The 17,889-nt window shown below is 38.7% G+C and overlaps 1 protein-coding gene across 1 annotated transcript in view; it reads right to left on the bottom strand.

The window, feature by feature from the left end:
• ABCC2 (ATP binding cassette subfamily C member 2) overlaps positions 1 to 3,876 on the bottom strand; it is a 64,829-nt gene extending 60,953 nt beyond the window's left edge. The window contains exons 1-2 of the mRNA XM_015536686.2: positions 3,467 to 3,876; positions 1,176 to 1,349 (exon numbers count right to left, since the gene is read on the bottom strand). Coding sequence (XP_015392172.1) covers positions 1,176 to 1,349; positions 3,467 to 3,499 — 207 coding nt within the window. The 5' untranslated portion in view covers positions 3,500 to 3,876. The remainder of the gene's footprint in view (positions 1 to 1,175; positions 1,350 to 3,466) is intronic.
• Positions 3,877 to 17,889: the final 14,013 nt, after the last annotated feature.

Raw genomic sequence — 17,889 nt, 5'->3', positions numbered from 1 at the left:
CTGATGTCATTGGTATGTGTGCTCATAGAACATTAAATCTAATTGGCATTTAAAAAACCTTGTTTAAGGATCAGGACAGATAGGGAAAAACAAACAAACAAACAATAACAAACTAGTGAAAAAAGCAGATGGTGGATTTTATGAGGTGGCTTTTTTTCTTCTTTTTTTAAAATCGTTTAAAAAATTTTAAAATTTACATCCAAGTTAGTATATAGTGCAATAATGATTTCAGGAGTAGAATCCAGTGATTCATCACCTAGGTACAACACCCAGTGCTCATTCCAGCAAGTGTCCTCCTTAATGCCTCTTGCCCATTTAGCCCATCCCCTTACCCACAGCCCCTCCAGCAATCCTCAGTTTGTTCTCTGCATTTAAGAGTCTGTTATGTTTTGTCCCCCTCCCTGTTTTTGTATTATTTTTGCTTTCCTTCTCCTATGTTCATCTGTTTTGTATCTTAAATTCCACATATGAGTGAAGTCATATGATCTTTGTCTTTCTCTGACTAATTTCATTTAGCATAATACCCTGTGAGTTGACTTTGCAACCTCAGTTGAATGTCTCGGTTCCCACAAGACCCTTTCTGCATTAATCAGTGCCATTGGCTGAGGGGCTTCTCCCCTAGTTCTTGCTGGATTCTCTCCCGCAGCTCCTGTTCCTTCCATATTTCCCTACTCGGGTATATGCCTGGGAGCACTCACCCTACCTCACTCTACTGTCAGTGACTGTCCAGACTCATGGAAGACTTTGGGAAAATGGAAGCCTTATTTCAGACCCAAGTTATGGGAGATGAGTGATGGTTGGATTGCCTGAACTGTGCAGAGGACACGTTTTATTTCCACTTCATTGTAGGTGCCAACTGAATTGTAGTCTCCTGATTTATTAGAATAGCCTCAAGACAGGTCATCCAGTATTTGTTTCTCAAATATTAAAAATAACTATTAGACTGATCGATTACTCATCATTGGTGTTTAAAGAGTCTGATATCAATAAGATTTAAGAGTCACTATCATTGCGTAAAAATTAAAGTCACCTTAACTAAGAAATATGGCAAGGGGCCAGTGAGCACCTGTCTCAAGAAAGCTGGCTAAAAATAGGGAAGAAGACACTTTAACCACCAACAAAATGTCTCTATTGTGCACCAAGTAATTAGTTCGAAAATAGTGGAGTTCCCATACCTGCTTAGCAAGATAGAGTTTGGTGATAGATGATCTGTTGATCTTGGTTCTGTATACATGAAGAAGCTGCCAAGGGGCCAGGAGCCAAAGGAAACCCAAGGGAATCCACACCAGAACAGTTTGCTCAAAACAAAGTGGCAGGTCTGCTTCTGGGCTATCCAGGAATGAAGAATTCTGGGGGACCAAAAACGGAAGGATTGTGGAATATACTCATGTTTTGAAGAAGAAAATCAGTGCGAGACCACCCTCCCCTCCGACCCGTTTCCAAACAATTTTAACTCAGTTCTACATCCGTATCTGGCCTGACCCTTTAACTAGCTGCATTTTCCTATTTATTTCCATTGATATAGCTTCAACATTTAATGACAGTGACTTTTCTGGCCAACCCAACCTTAAAAAGCCTTTCTTTCTAGGCGAATTTCTCCACCAGCTCTTCTAAGGAAACTTCACTAGTGCATTTGCCAGGTTGCAGGAAGAAGAGGAATGGACAGTTCCTCAATTCAAACAGTTCCCTGGGATATAGAAACTTCTTCTTCTACTTTTTAGCACTGATTAAGCTCCCTGACAGATGTTCCAACATGCAGCCAGCAGGATGCTTTAGTCACACTATGACATTTAGCCTCCTTTGAGCCAGAGGGGCTTATAGTGATCGGAACCTGAGGGGATTGTTGGCACAGGAGCTGCAAAGGCACTATCGGATGGGAGGCTCGTTCCCAGCAGGTCTGTAGTCTCTACTTTCTGTAATAGGTAGAAGTGTCTTGGGAAGTGAGGGTGGGAACACCAGTTCTTATTTCTCAGTCTTGTAGGGGTAATTTTTCTCTCCTTATAAATATTTTCAAATTGTTTTTGTATAGTTGTTTGCACAGACTCTTTAAAGAAAACATTGAGGTGCCCTGACCAAGAGCTCTGTCAGATATTCTCAGAATTCTCCAAAGATGCCCTGCTGAGGGGCACCTGGTGGTTCAGTCGGTTGAGTACCTGACTTGGGCTCAGGTCATGATCTCACAGTTCATGAGTTCAAACCCGACATCAGCCTCACCACTGTCAGCGTGTAGCCTGCTTTGGATCCTCTGTCTCCCTCTCTCTCTGCCCATCCCCCTCTCGCGCTCTCTCTCTCTGTCTCTCAAAAAGAAATAAATATTAAAAAAAAAAAAAAAAGATGGCCTGCTGAGATCCTGGGGCCTATTAAGCCCCACCTGCCTGTGGCATGGAGGTCCTAGCCTGAGGCCCTTGGGGCCCAGGTTCTTTCTAAGATGGGAATGCTAACTCTGCTATCTCATTCTTACTCTTCTTATCTCTCCACCAAGAGATTCTAACTTTAGAATTCAGAAGAATAACCTAAGATATTTAAACTATTTTAACAAGCCCTCCATGTGATTCTGGTCCTGTGCTAGGCATTTGAAGACCACACTTTCACAGAATCATTAAATCCTAGGTTCCTTCTCATTTTCTATTCCACTAAGCCATTTAGTAACTATTGCTCACCCTGTCTGCCTTGAAATTCTCTGCTCTAATGGTTCCAAAATGGTCTTGGTGCTCGTGACACCCAAATCTGCATCCCTGGCCTCAACTTCCACTCCACACCCCTAACTGCCAGGTCCTCTAGAACATATAGCTATCACTTCAACCTCAGCATGCCTCGACAAAACTCAACCAGGGTCTCCTCTTCTTCCTCTCACCCCACAAACCCCACAACAACTTTCCCTCCTAATATTGTTGAGATTGGAAGTCTTTTCCCTATTTCTCTTTAGAGAAGATGATTTTGCAGCTAGCTAGTTTGAGAAAAGAGTCTAGGAGGGGCACCTGGGTAGCTCAGCCGGTTAAGCGTCTGACTTCGGCTGAGGCCATGATCTCATGGTTTGTGAGTTCGAGCCCCACATCAGCCTTTGTGCTGACAGCTTGGAGCCTGGAGCCTGCTTCAGATTCTGTGTTTCCCTCTCTCTCTTTGCCCCTCCCCTGCTCATGTTCTGTCTCTCTCTCTGCCAAAAATAAAATAAAGATTAAGAAAAATTTCAAAATAAAAAAAAGAGTCTAGGATATAATAAACTTATGTTAGAGAATATGTTACCTCTCCCACATAGAATGTCCTCTGGAGGTAGTATGACTTATCTTCTCTTAAAAAAACAAACAAACAAACAAACAAACCCTAGAAGAAACAAAACCAAATCCTGAGGTTTAGACCACCTGCACATCTAACTTTTCTGGTTCTTATTGGTAGCCACTTGAGGTTCATCTACTATTTGTTCTGAGTCTGAGAAGAGTCAACAGTGAAGAGAAGTAGTATTTCTTACCCAAAATGTAGAGTTGCAGAACTTCTCCAGCATGATTCCTGGAGCACTTCTGGAATGAAGGCTCTTTTGTGACTCTGTTGTTTCTTATTAAGTCTTCCTCAGAGAAGGTGGACTCAAGTTGCAGTTTGGGATGTTATCTCCCATTCTGACATTCCAGATAAAATCATGTTTCCTGACCTTTCATCCTAACAGCTTACTCATTAACTTGCTCAGATATTTATTTGCATTATCTCAGTAGCTAGACATGTGACTGAGGGGCCCCAGGGGCAGGTAGACTCACCATCCCCCGAAGAACCAGAAGCCTCTGTAGGTATGGTCTTATGTAAAAGGAATCACTGGAAAATGTCAGCAGAGGCATGCCTGGGTGGCTCAGTTGGTTGAGTGTCCAACTTCGGCTCAGATCATGATCTCCCTGCTTGTGAATTTGAGCCCTGTGTCTGGCTCTGTGCTGATAGCCCAGAGCCTGGAGCCTGCTGCAGATACTGTCTCCATCTCTCTCTGCCCCTCCCCTGCTCACACTCTCTCTCTCTCTCTCTCAAGTATAAATAAAAAATAAACATTAAAAATTTTTGAAAAAAAAGAAAAACAAGAAAAATGTCAGCAGAGCTGGCAGACAACTCAGGAGAGAAGGAGCCTTTCCTTCTCTTGAAGACATATGACCTAAAAAGAGAAGTGTCCATGGAGGGGCAAGTATCTTTAAACATGCAGTTTTACTTCTGTTTTAAGGCCTTAGAATTTATAGGAATGAGAAATGTCCTACTCTTCTGGATTTTAAATTAAAAGTTTAAAAATAGTATAAACTTTATTTGAAAAACTCAGGTTATAAAATAGTATATCCAGTGTGAACCTATACGTAAATATACGTTATGCAACCAAATGTTAACCTTAGCTGTTAGAGTTGTGCGTGATTTTCCTTTTTGCTTGTCTGTATTTTCTGATTTTTTTCCCCATAATTATCAGGTATTATGCAATAATATTTTAAAGCAATCTTTTTGTATTGTGGTAAAAAACATGACAGAAATTTTACCATCCAACCATTTCTAAGCGTATACAGTTCAGGAGTGTTAAGTATATTCACATTGTTGTGCAACCACTCTCCAGAACTTTTCCTAACTGAAATTGGGAAATTTTGCCCAACTGAAACTCTATACCCAGTAGACAACAACTCCCCATTAGCCCCTCCCCTAGAAAAGCAAATGCTCTTTTAAAATCAGCGTACCTGATGGAAACCAATTTGACAATAAATTTCATATATTGAAAAAAAAAAAAGAATAATAATACAGTAAAATCAGGGTACCCGAAATTAACAGCAGCCATACATGCTTGCCAACATATTAAAGTACAGATGCCATTATTTGGGGGATCATGTGAAACCATTTTGGTCACTAACACAAAAAAAACACTTCTTTGTTCTGTGAGTATATACAGACCATCTACAGAGAGTAATTAACAAACGAGTATTTATACTTTAATGTATACATACATACATACACATATATATTAATTTTTTTAACGTTTATTTATTCTTTGAGAGAGAGAGACAGAGTGTGAGAGGGTGTGGGCAGAGAGAGAGGGAGACACAGAATCCAAAGCTGAGCTGTCAGCACAGAGCCCGACTAGAGACTCGAACCCATGACCTGAGCTGAAGTCGGATGCTTAACTGACTGAGCCGCCATCCAGGTGCCCCCATACCTATATATTTAATGTAGACTTTAATGCCTGGCCTAAGGTTAACTATCCATTTGGTTACCTTAAACTCACAAATGATAATAACATTTACCACTAGTACCAGTGGGTATGTTGTGAATTATTAGCATCTGAAAGATGTGTAACTTTTATTAGGACAGTCATTCAGTTCTGTGAATGACTTAGAACTTGGGGTGTTCAAATACATGTGGACAGAAATTTTCTATGTTTACCATAAACATTTTCTAGTTCCTCAATATACACATACTAAACTATTCTTATGTAATTAGATGGTATTGCCATACTTGCCACATAAATGTATAAATCCATAAATAAAACCTGGATAAAAACATGGTGCCAAGTGTTTCTAATGGATTTGTTTTGGGGGGTTTTTTTAGACTTAAAAAAATGTTTTTTCTTATTTATTTATTTATTTATTTATGTGAGTAATCTCTATACTCAGCATGGGGCTTGAACTCACAACTCCAAGATCAAGAGTCACATGCTCTACCAACTGAGTCAGCTAGCCACTCCTTATTCCTTATGGATTTGTGATTGTCCTCAGATTTGTTGTCTTGTTTCCACTGTTAAATATCAGAATGATTACATGACATGTGTCCATTATTCCCAGTCGACATCCAACTGAAAATATTGTGTCAAAAAAAGAATGAAATCCTCATGACTGAATCCATTCCTTTGGGAGCTACTTTGACCAAAGAGGTGAAATGAGAAATTCTGATGAGAGAAACAAATAACACGAACCTGGCTCACCTAAAGTGGTGATGCTAAGGACACACTGGCAGACACTAGACAACTTGTCACACATGCTCCACGGCCAAACTCTAAGGGCTTTTCAGAAAAGTCATCGATGCCTGCAGCTGTGTTCCCTGATGACAGCCTGCTCAACACTAGACTTCCCATACTGGCCTCTTTGATGCCCTCCAACTAATTAGTTTAATCAGGAATAAACTCTCACTCTCCCTAAACTGTGTGTTTGCCTCTTTTCCTGTCTCTCTTTTTTATAAATCCTGGCTTTTGCCTTTGTTGACAATAGTGTAATGACAATCTCTCTCAAGTACGAAAAAACTAGCATACAGACATCCAATTAAATGTCTGAGTTAGTCTTTGACAATGATGTCAATCCTCTTCTTTCTAGCAGATGGATATTGACTGAACATGTCTAGCAAGTAGTTATGAAAGCAAATTGGCTATGCTTGGAAATGTTCATTGAGACTGAAGAGAGGGCCTAATGAGAGGTATGGTGTGAGTGGAATTATTTTCTACTTATAAAATGTAAACTCCCTGTGGTGTCTACTGCAAATAAGAGGAACAAAAAGTGACTGATAAAAATTGTAATCATGTTTTAAAACAAGCAGAATTTGTACTCATTTGTGCTTAAAACATTTTGAGTAGCCAAAAAAAAGGGAGGGTGGAGGATCTAAATATTCACCAAAACAAATGCTTAGGTTTTAGGATATTTACTGACACAGATAGGGTAAACATATGATGTATTATCAAATGAAAGAAGAAGTGGGTGGGTCTGGCATGTAAAGAGTTTGGCAGTTACCATTCCATCCTAACAAGTAAAATGTTGGACAGACTGAAAAATCAACAATTCTTCTTAGATCAGTAAGAGAAGTAAGGTCACAGAGCAAACTGCTGTCCCCCAAATTGAAGAGACAGACAGGCAGACAGGCAAATGCAGAGAATCACAATTTACTGGGGTGGGGAATGCTGAACTGTAATTTACCAACTGATAGAGAGTCTTAGTGTCTGAGTCACAGAGTCACTGAGTTTTTCTTTTCTTTCTTTCCTTTTTTTTTTTTTTTTTTGGTTTGTTTTTTAATTTAAATCCAAGTTAGTTAACATAGAGTGTAATAACAATTTTAGGAATAGAATTTAGTGATTCATCACTTACATATAACACCCAGTGCTCATCCCAACAAGTGCCCTCCTTAATGCCCATCACCCATTTAGCTCATCCCCCCACCCAAAACCACACCAGCAACCCTCGGTTTGTTCTCTGTATCTAAGTCTCTTATGGTTTGTCTTCCTCTCTGTTTTTATCTTATTTTGAGAACTTTTCTTTTTTAAGTAAGTAAACAATTTATTAAGGGCTTTTTTTTTTCAATATATGAAATTTATTGTCAAATTGGTTTCCATACAACACCCAGTGCTCATCCCAAAAGGTGCCCTCCTCAATACCCATCACCCACCCTCCCCTCCTTCCCACCCCCCATCAACAAAGCACCACATAGACAAAGTCTTTCTGAAATGTCATTACTGTAGACATCACCCAGTTGATAACTTAGAGTAGAAAATGCAGGAAAGTGACCTAGGGCTGACTTCCCACATCTGCACTTGGGCAAGTGCATGGAGGGGAAGACTGTTCTAGGAGTCACATTGTGAAACTGTTGTGAAACTGTTATTCTGCCATTGTCTCTGCAAAGTCTGTTAGCCACTGAATGACAGGATGGTTTGGGCATTAGCCGTTCCTGTAAGTAGAATGTTGTCTCTCAATCATTCATGTCCATACCGCCAAGGTAGCACATTAGCAACTCCAGCTCATTTTTATCAAATATTTTAATCAAATCAATAGAAAGCAGTTCTGTGAATCCCTCCAGGAAGTTGTTCATTTACTTGTGGACCCTGTTCACAAATCTGCACTGGATGACTCAGTTTCTGCCTGAAATCCAACTGAAGTCTCCATCAAGTCTGAGAGGTTCAAAAAAAAAAAAAAATCCAGGGGGACTCTGTGATAGGGGAGCTCCCCCCTATAAACATTTTTATGAGTTTTACCTTCAGGAGCTTGAGGAGGTTCTCACAGTGAATATTGGAGAAAAATCTCATCTTGCTTCTGGCAGGCAGAGAAGAAAAGTAGCCATTTGAAATATACCAGAGCATTCTGTTTTTAACAAGATCTGCTCTCAGAAGAACTGTTTAACCAGAACTTAACCCATTGGAGTTTTCTCAGAGCCTAACCAACCTGCAGAGAGAGAAATGCCCAAATCCAGCCTACTCTAGCCTTCTTGTTCCACCTAAGAGAGGAGGCTGAGAGGTACTTGCAAAGTTCACAGTCTGGAGGCACCAGATCACTAAAAGACTGAGACCTAATCATAGGACCAGAGAACACTTCCTCTCCTCCAACATGTCACCACATCACTAAAGGCCAATTTCAGCAGTTCCTTTTACCCAGTACATCAAGTCCAGCTACCAAGAAAAAAATTGCAAGGCATACTCAAAGGCAAAAAACACAGTTTGGAGAGATAAAGCAAACATCAGAACCAGACTCAGATATGGCAGGGAGGTGGGAATGATCAGACTAGGAACTTAAAACCACTATGATTAATATGCTAAAGGCTCTAATGGATGAACTAGACAACATACAAGAACAGATGGGCAATGTAAGCAAAGAGATAGAAATTCTAAGAAAGAATCAAAATGCTGGAGATAAAAAAACATTGTAATGGAAAGGAAGATGGCCTTTAATGGGCTTGTTGGTAGACTGGACACAGCACAGGAAAGAATCTCTGAGCTTGAGGAGATCTCTGTAGAGAATGCTACAACTGGAAGGCAATGAGAAATTAATCTGAAAAACAACAAGAGTATCTAAGAACTGTGGGACAACCACAAAAGGTGTAGTTCAAACAAGAACAGAAGTATGTAACCCAAGGGTGATCTTTCCTGGCATGCCAGAGGGGTCTGCAATCATTCCAGCACCTGAATATTTGTATCAGTGACTTACAAGCACTGACATAACTCATGCTTAATGGATATCTATTATATGTCAACCTCATGTAGGTTTCTTAAATAATGAATACATTTCTATGTTAAACACTAACAGTTTTGTCTCTTTTAGTCCTTATAATAATATTAAAAACATTCTTTTAATGTTTATTTTATTTTTTGAGAGAGAGAGAGAGAGAGAGAGAGAGAGCAAGAGCGTGAGCGGGGGAGGGGCAGAGAAAGAGGGAGACAGAATCCAAACAGGCTCCAGGCTATCAAACAGAGTCTGACACAGGGCTTGAACTCACGAACCGTGAGATCATGACCTGAGCCAAAGTCGGACACTCAACCAACTGAGCCACCCAGGTGCCCCTGTCCTTATAATAATCTTATGAAGTAGGTATTTTTTATTACAATTTCACCAACTGAGGTTCAGAAAGGTTAAGAAAATAATTCTACATCCCATAATTTATGAAGAACAATGTTTCATATCTGTATAGTAAGAATGTCAGATGTCCTTCTACCCTTTTATGAGGTAGTGAACACTGGAGAAAAGATACGTGCTCTGGGGAGAAGGTCTGACTAGAAGATTTCCAAGATTTTATGATTTAATGTATATGCAATTTACATAAAAAACAAAAATACTGTGATGATTCCCTTTACCTGAGGATGCACTGTAGGATTTCTTTAAATCAAGCTGTCCTAGTGCCCTGAAGATGTGATCTGAATATGTCAAATACGTGCAAGTTTGCAGGATGTTCCTATTCTATCAGAAGAGGTGTTCTGCGAACTCTCTCCTTTAGTGTTATCATTGATATTTAAAGACTGTACTGAAGGGGCACCTGGGTGGCTCAGTCAGTTGAGTGTCTGACTCTTGATTTCAGCTCAGGTAATGATCTCACCGGGCTCTGTGCTGAAGGTATGGAGCCTGCTTAGGATTCTCTCTCTCCCTCTCTCAATGCCCTTCTTTCTATCTCCCTCTCACTGCCCCTCCCTCTCTCTTTCCTTCTCTCTCAAAATAAATAAATAAACATTAAAAAAAACACAAAGACTGTACTAAAAAAGACATCTTGCAAGATGTGAAGGAGTCAGGAAACCTGGATTCTGGCCTTGCCTCTGCTGGTCTTATGTAAAATGATCTCTCCCAAATCTCTTCCTAACGGTCTCCAAAAATCTCAATGTATGTATACTAAATTCATTGCATAGAGATAATTCGGTCGGAGAGACTGTTTGATCAGAATGACTTGGCAAAGAATATGCTGTATCATTTCAACTTAGTAAGCAAATGTTGACTAATACATGTCTGCATTAAGTAACTGAAAACTCTACAAAAGTTCAATGTTCAAGATAACCAAAGAGTTGTATACTTTTAGTTAATGATTACAGATAAACTTAAGAAAAGTTTTCTTTCTGGTGTAATATCTTAATATAGATTTTGAGATTTAAGTGGTAACAGAAAAAAGACTGTTTTTCCCTTCATATTTTAAAATTTCGCCTATTAGTTCATGCTCCTATAGCAAAAACTAAAAACTATAATTATAAAGTAATAAGATAATTACTACCCAATTCTCCCACCAAAGATAATCTGTACATTTTTGTATTGCTAAAACCAAAAATATTTTTAGAATAACCAGAGACCAAACAGGATGTACAGATGAGTAAATTAACATTGATTTAAAAATATTTTTCATTTATTATAAACCTACACTCCTTTTAATTAAAACCTGAAATGTAGTGAAACTCTTCTGAAAGAATTAACAAATTGCAAAAAAATAATTTAAATAATTAATGAACTCTTTGAATTAGACTTAAAGCTTCCCCCAGAAAGAGACAACTACTAAAAAGTTTCATATAGTTTTAAAAAAAGTATATACAAAGGATAATCTTTAACTTTTGACAAACTAGAGGGAATAGGATGAATTGTATAATGTTTTTTGGACAGCAGCATACTAATATAGAAAAAAAGTAATTAATTTAGGTCTTTAATTTATATCATCCCATAAAGTATATTCTTGATAGGTCATAAAACAACAGAACTAAATGGGCTAGAAGCAAAATGTATATAGTGGAGAGAAAAATACTCTTCTGAGCCTCGAAAACAAACAAACAAACAAACAAACAAAAAGAAAGTGATCAGAACACAGAGAAATGCGCACATTTTTCTTTAATTTTTAAGAGAATTTTATAAAACAAATATTAGTATGAAAGCAACCAAACGGGAAGTACATCTTCCCGTTTACCAGCAATTAAATACAAGTAAATTATTAAAATTTCTGGAAGTATACACAAGAAATTGTTAATAGCATCCAACTCTTGATATTGGCTCAGGTCATGATCTCACTGTTCCTGAGATTGAGCCCTGCATCCGGCTCTGCACTGAGTGTGGATCCTGCTTGGGATTCTCTCTCTCCCTCTCTCCTTACCATTCCCTGCTTGAATGCACTCTCTCTCTCTCTCAAAATAAGTAAATAAACTTTAAATACATACATACATACATACATACATACATACATACATACATACATACATTCTATGAGGGATCAGAGCAATGCAATCCAAAGATAAAATTTTTGTGCTTTTATCGAAGGATGAAACTTAGCATCTATACAGGAATAGATAGAATGTGTATTCCTTAGGTTTCTTAAACACAACTCTTGGTGGCAGGGTACAGAAATCCATCCAAACTAGTGTAGCTAGTTTGTCAAAAGATGCAAACTAAACAGAAAACAAGAAACAATATTTTGCTTCTACCTATTGTCTTCAGCCATGCTATATATAGCCTTCCCTGCCCTTGACCACATGTCAGGTAGATCCTATAGCATTTTGGTTTCTTTCAGGTACTAAAAGTTCAGGCTAATCTAATTTAAATCTCACATGCATTTTTTAAAAAAACAGCTTTATTGAGTTATAAATTTTTATATAATTCACCCACTTAACGTGTACAGTTCAATTATTTTTGGCGTATTCACAGTTGTGCAATCATTACTACAATAAATTTTGGAATATTACTATCACCCACAAAACAATCTCACTTTCATTTTAAAGCCCCTCCCATTTTCTTAGCTCAGAGACCTCAGCCACTGCTAGAAAGAAGTGTCATTCCTTTTATCTTTTTTCCTTGTTATTCAATTCCTTGTCATCTAATTTCCAGGATGTGAGGGGCAGGGATGGGAGCACTGAAGAAAAGATGCAAAGGTAATTTCACTGAGCTGGTAAAATGACTGGCACTGAGGAGTTTCCCAGGCTATGGGACCTTTCAAGGGAAAATTGGAAAAATTCCAAGCAAACTGGGATAATGGGCCACCCTATGAGTTACTGCTATTTGTAGTTCACTCTTGCTTGATCAATGGCTATTACACTTTGTTACAGCTGCCTTCCAGGTGGTCCAACTCTTAGCTCTTCCTTGAGGCACACTGGAGACCTCCAAACTGAAATTCCTAACACAAGTTGTGGACTCTGAATGACCTCTTCCCCTCTCAAATCCTGTCTTTCAGTATAGTACACTCTTGCACTTCTTGTGGTATTGTTTGTTCACTGGATTAAGTTGGGAACAACCAGATAGCTCCATTATAATGTTAACTTCCTACTTTTATCACTGGCAAACAACCTATAGAGTGATACTTTGGCGATATGTGGATATTCAGCTCCTACTCAACCTTTTACCTAATGGTTTCAGTATTGGTGGTCTTTAACTGATTTATGTCATTAAGGGTTGCAAAAATGGTTATTCTCTAATTCTAGAAGATCATTGATGGTGCTAATGAACATTTGGATACAACTTTTTGTGTGAACATGTTTTCAATTCTCTTGGGTATATACAGAGGAATTGCTGTGACATATGGCAACTCTATGTTTAACATTTCAAGAACCCCCAGACCATTTTACCAAGCAGCTTCACCATTTTACATTTCCACCAGCAGTAGATGAAACTTCTAGTTGCTCCACATACTTGCAAATGCTTGGTATGGTCAGTCTTATCGGTTATAGTCATTCTAGTGGGTGTAAAGTGGTATCTCATTGGGGTTTTGATTTGCATTTCCCTAATGACTAATAATGCTGAACATCTTGTCACGTTTTTGTTGGTCAACTACATACCTTCTTTGGTGAAATCGATGTACAAATCCTTTGCCCATTTTAAAATTGGATTGTCTTATCAACTGATGAGTGGATAGAGAAGATGTGGTACACACACACACACTGGAATATTACTCAGCCATCAAAAAGAACGAAATCCTGCCATTTGCAATGACATGGATGGAGTTAGAGTGTATTATGCTAAGCAAAATAAGTCAGAGAAAGACACATACCATATGATTTCATTCATATGTGGAATTTAGGAAACAACAGATGAACATATAAAAAGGGGGAAAAAAGAGAGAGAAGGAAGCAAACCATGAGACTCTTTTTAAGTTTATGTGTTTTGAGGGGAGGGGGAGGGGCAGAGAGAGAGGGAAAGAGAATCCCAAGCAGGCTCTGTGCTGTCAGTGTGTAGCCTGATGGGGGCTAGATCCCATGAACTGTGAGATCATAACCTGAGCCAAAACCAAGAGTTGGATGCCTAACCGACTAAGCCACCTAGGCACCCCAAGAGACTTTTAATGATAGAGAACAAACTGAGGGTTTATAGAGGGAGGTGGGTGGGGGTGGGCTAAATGGATGATGGGTATTGAGGGCACATGTTATGATGAGTACTGGGTGTTATACGTAAGTAATAAAGCACCAAATTCTACTCCTGAAACCAATATTACACTATGTTAGCTACAGTTTAAATAAAAATTTAGAATAGGATTGTCTTTTTTTTTTAATATTTATTATTTTTTAAAATATGAAATTATCAAATTGGTTTCCAGACAACACCCAGTGCTCATCCCAACAGGTGCCCTCCTCAATACCCATCACCCACCCTTCCCTCCCTCCCACCCTCCATCAGCCCTCAGTTTATTCTCAGTTTTTGAGAGTCTCTTATGGTTTGGCTCTCTCCCTTTCTAACTTTTTTTTCCCCCTTTCCCTCCCCCATGGTCTTCTGTTAAGTTTCTCAGGATCTACATAAGAGTGAAAACATATGGTATCTGTCTTTCCCTGTATGACTTATTTCACTTAGCATAACACTCTCCAGTTCCATCCACGTTGCTACAAAAGGCCATATTTCATTCTTTCTCATTGCCTAGTAGTATTCTATTGTGTATATAAACCACAATTTCATTTTTTTAATCCATTCATCAGTTGATGGACATTTAGGCTCTTTCCATAATTTGGCTATTGTTGAAAGTGCTGCTATAAACATTGGGGTACAAGTGCTCCTATGCATCAGCACTCCTGTATCCCTTGGGTAAATTCCTAGCAGTGCTGTTGTTAGGTCATAGGATAGATCTATTTTTAATTTTTTTAAATGTTTATTTATTTTTGAGAGAGAGAGAGAGAGAGAGACAGAGTGTGAGCAGGAGAAGGTCATAGAGAGAGAGAGGGAGACACAGAATCTGAAGCGGATTCCAGGCTCTGAGCTATCAGCACAGAGCCCAATGTGGGGCTCGAACTCACGAACAGTGAGATCAGACCTGAGCTGAAGTCGAATGCTTAACCAACTGAGCCACCCAGGCGCCCCTATTTTTAATTTTTTGAGGAAACTCCACAGTTTTCCAGAGTGGCTGCACCAGTTTGCATTCCCGCCAACAGTGCAAGAGGGTTCCCATTTCTCCACATCCTTGCCAGCATCTATAGTTTCCTGATTTGCTCATTTTAGCCACTCTGACTGGTGTGAGATGGTATCTGAGTGTTGTTTTGATTTGTATTTCCCTGATGAGGAGTGACGTCGAGCATCTTTTCATGTGCCTGTTGACCATCTGGATGTCTTCTTTAGAGAAGTGTCTATTCATGTTTTCTGCTCATTTCTTCACTGGATTATTTTTTTCGGGTGTGGAGTTTGGTGAGCTCTTTATAGATTTTGGATACTAGCCCTTTGTCCGATATGTCATTTGCAAATATCTTTTCCCATTCTGTTGGTTGCCTTTTAGTTTTGTTGATTGTTTCCTTTGCAGTGCAGAAGCTTTTTATCTTCATGAGGTCCCAATAGTTCTTTGTTGCTTTTAATTCCCTTGCCTTTGGAGATGTGTCACGTAAGAAATTGCTGTGGCTGAGGTCAGAGAGGTTTTTTCCTGCTTTCTCCTCTAGGGTTTTGATGGTTTCCTGTCTCATATTCAGGTTCTTCATCCATTTTGAGTTTATTTTTGTGGATGGTATAAAAAAGTGGTCTACTTTCATTCTTCTGCATGTTGCTGTCCAGTTCTCCCAGCACCATTTGTTAAAGAGACTGTCTTTTTTCCATCGGATATTCTTTCCTGCTTTGTCAAAGATTAGGTTGGCCATACTTTTGTGGGTCCAATTCTGGAGTCTCTATTCTATTCCATTGGTCTATGTGTCTGTTTTTGTGCCAATACCATGCTGTCTTGATGATTACAGCTTTGTAGTAGAAGCTAAAGTCTGGGATTGTGATGCCTCCCACTTTGGTCTTCTTCAATACTACTTTGGTTATTCAAGATCTTTTGTGGTTCCATACAAATCTTAGGATTGTTTGTTCTAGCTTCGAGAAGAATGCTGGTGCAATTTTGATTGGGATTGCATTGAATGTGTAGATAGCTTTGGGTAGTATTGACATTCTGACAATATTTATTCTTCCAATCCATGAACATGGAATGTTTTTTCATTTCTTTTTATCTTCTTCAGTTTCCTTCATAAGCTTTCTATAGTTTTCAGCATACAGATCTTTTACATCTTTGGTTAGGTTTATTACTAGGTATTTTATGATTCTTGGTGCAGTTGTGAATGGGATCAGTTTGTCTTTCTGTTGCTTCATTATTAGTGTATAAGAATGCAGCTGATTTCTGTACATTAATTTTGTATCCTGCGTCTTTGCTGAATTCATGTATCAGTTCTAGCAGACTTTTGGTGGAGTCTATCAAGTTTTCCATGTATAATATCATGTCATCTGCAAAAAGTGAAAGCTTGATTTCATGTTTGCCAATTTTGATGCCCTTGATTCCCTTTTGTTGTCTGATTGCTGATGCTACAACTTCCAACACTATGTTAAACAACAGCAGTGAGAGTGGACATCCCTGTCGTGTTCCTGATCTCAGGGGGAAAGCTCTCAGTTTTTCCCCATTGACGATATTAGCTGTGGGCTTTTCATAAATGGCTTTTATAATGTTTAAGTATGTTCCTTCTATCCCGACTTTCTCGAGAGTTTTTATTAAGACAGGATGCTGAATTTTGTCAAATGCTTTTTCTGCATTGATTGACAGGATCATATGGTTCTTTTAAATGTTTATTTATTTTTGAGAGAGAGAGAGAGAGAGTGAGAAAGAGAGAGAGACAGACAGACACAAAACGTGAGCAGGGGAGGGGCAGAGAGAAAGGGAGACACAGAATCTGAAGCAGGGTCCAGGCTCTGAGCTGTCAGCACAGAGCTCGACATGGGGCTCAAACTCAGGAGCTGTGAGATCATGACCTGAGCCGAAGTCGGCCACCCAACTGACTGAGCCACCTAGATTGTCTTTTTATTGTGAAGTATTCTTTCATAGTCTGGATTTTAGCCCTCTATCACGTATGATTTACAAACATTTTCTCCCATTCTGTGGGTTGTTTTTTCACTTTCTTGATGTTATTCTTTGACACTTAAGTTTCCAATTTTGATTAAGTCCAAATTACCCATTTTTTTCCTTATGTAATTTGTGCTTTTGATGTCATATCTAAAGCTTTGCCTTTAGATAACCTGAGGTCACAGATTTACTCCTGTTTCTTTCTCAGAGTTTTAGGTCTTAGCTCTTTTATTTAGGTCTATGATCCATTTGAGTTAATTTTGGTATATCACGTAAAGTAAGGTCTTTACTTCTTTTCTAACTTACTTCTTTTTTGGACATGGATATCCAGTTGTCCTAGCACTGTTTATTATAAAGACCATTCTTTCCCCAGTGAATTGTCTTGTCAATTCATCCTTGTCAAGAATCAGCGGACAACATGAGTTCACTTCTGGACTCTCAATTCTATTGCACTGAGTTTTGTATTCAACTTTATGCCTGTACCACATTATCTTAATTACTGTAGCTTTGTAGTAAGTTTTAAAATATAAGTCCTTGGGGCGCCCGGGTGGTTCAGTCAGTTGGGCATCCAACTTTGGCTCAGGTCATGATATCGCAGTTCATGAGTTCGAGTCCCATGTTGGGCTCTGCGCTGCCAGCTCAGAGCCTGGACCCTGCTTCAGATTCTGTCTCCCTCTCTCTCTGCCCCTCTCCCATTCACACTCTCTCTCTCTCTCTCTCTCTCTCTCTCTCTCTCTCTCAAAAATAAATAAAACATTAAAATAAATAAATGAATAAATAAATAAATAAATAAATAAATAAATAAATAAATAAAATGTAAGTCCTCCAACATTGTTCTTCTTGTACAAGATTGACTATTCTGGGTCTCTTGTATTTCCAAATAAATTTTAGGATCAGCTTGTCAATTTCTGCAAAAAACACAGTTGGGATTCTGAAAGATATTGCATTGAATTTGGAGACCAATTGGAGAGTACTGCTATCTTAATATTGTCTTCCAATATATAAATGTGGGATTTCTTTTATTTATGCTAGGTCTGTTTAAATTTCTTTCAACAATGCTTTGTAGTTTTTAATGTGAAGTCTAGCACTTCTTTGGTTAAATTTATTCCTAAGCATTTTCTTTTTTGATGCTATTATAGATGAAATTGTTTTATTTATTTATTTATTTATTTAGGGCCAGAGACAGCACATGTGGGGGAGGGGCAGAGAAAGAGGGAGAGAGAGAATCCCAAGCAGGCTCCACACTGTTAGCATGGAGCCCAGTGTGGGGTTCGAACTGACAAACCAGGAGATCATGACCTGAACTGAAACCAAGAGTCAGACACTTAACCAACTGAGCCACCCAGGCACTCTAAAATTATATTCTTAACTGCATTTTAAGACTGTTAATTAACAATGTATACTGTAGTATTGCTATGC

This window comes from Panthera tigris, chromosome D2 (genome assembly GCF_018350195.1).
Source record: "Panthera tigris isolate Pti1 chromosome D2, P.tigris_Pti1_mat1.1, whole genome shotgun sequence".
NCBI lineage: Eukaryota > Metazoa > Chordata > Mammalia > Carnivora > Felidae > Panthera > Panthera tigris.
The sequence above is the reverse complement of the archived record's forward strand: the minus strand, read 5'-3'. Positions and strand labels throughout refer to the sequence as shown.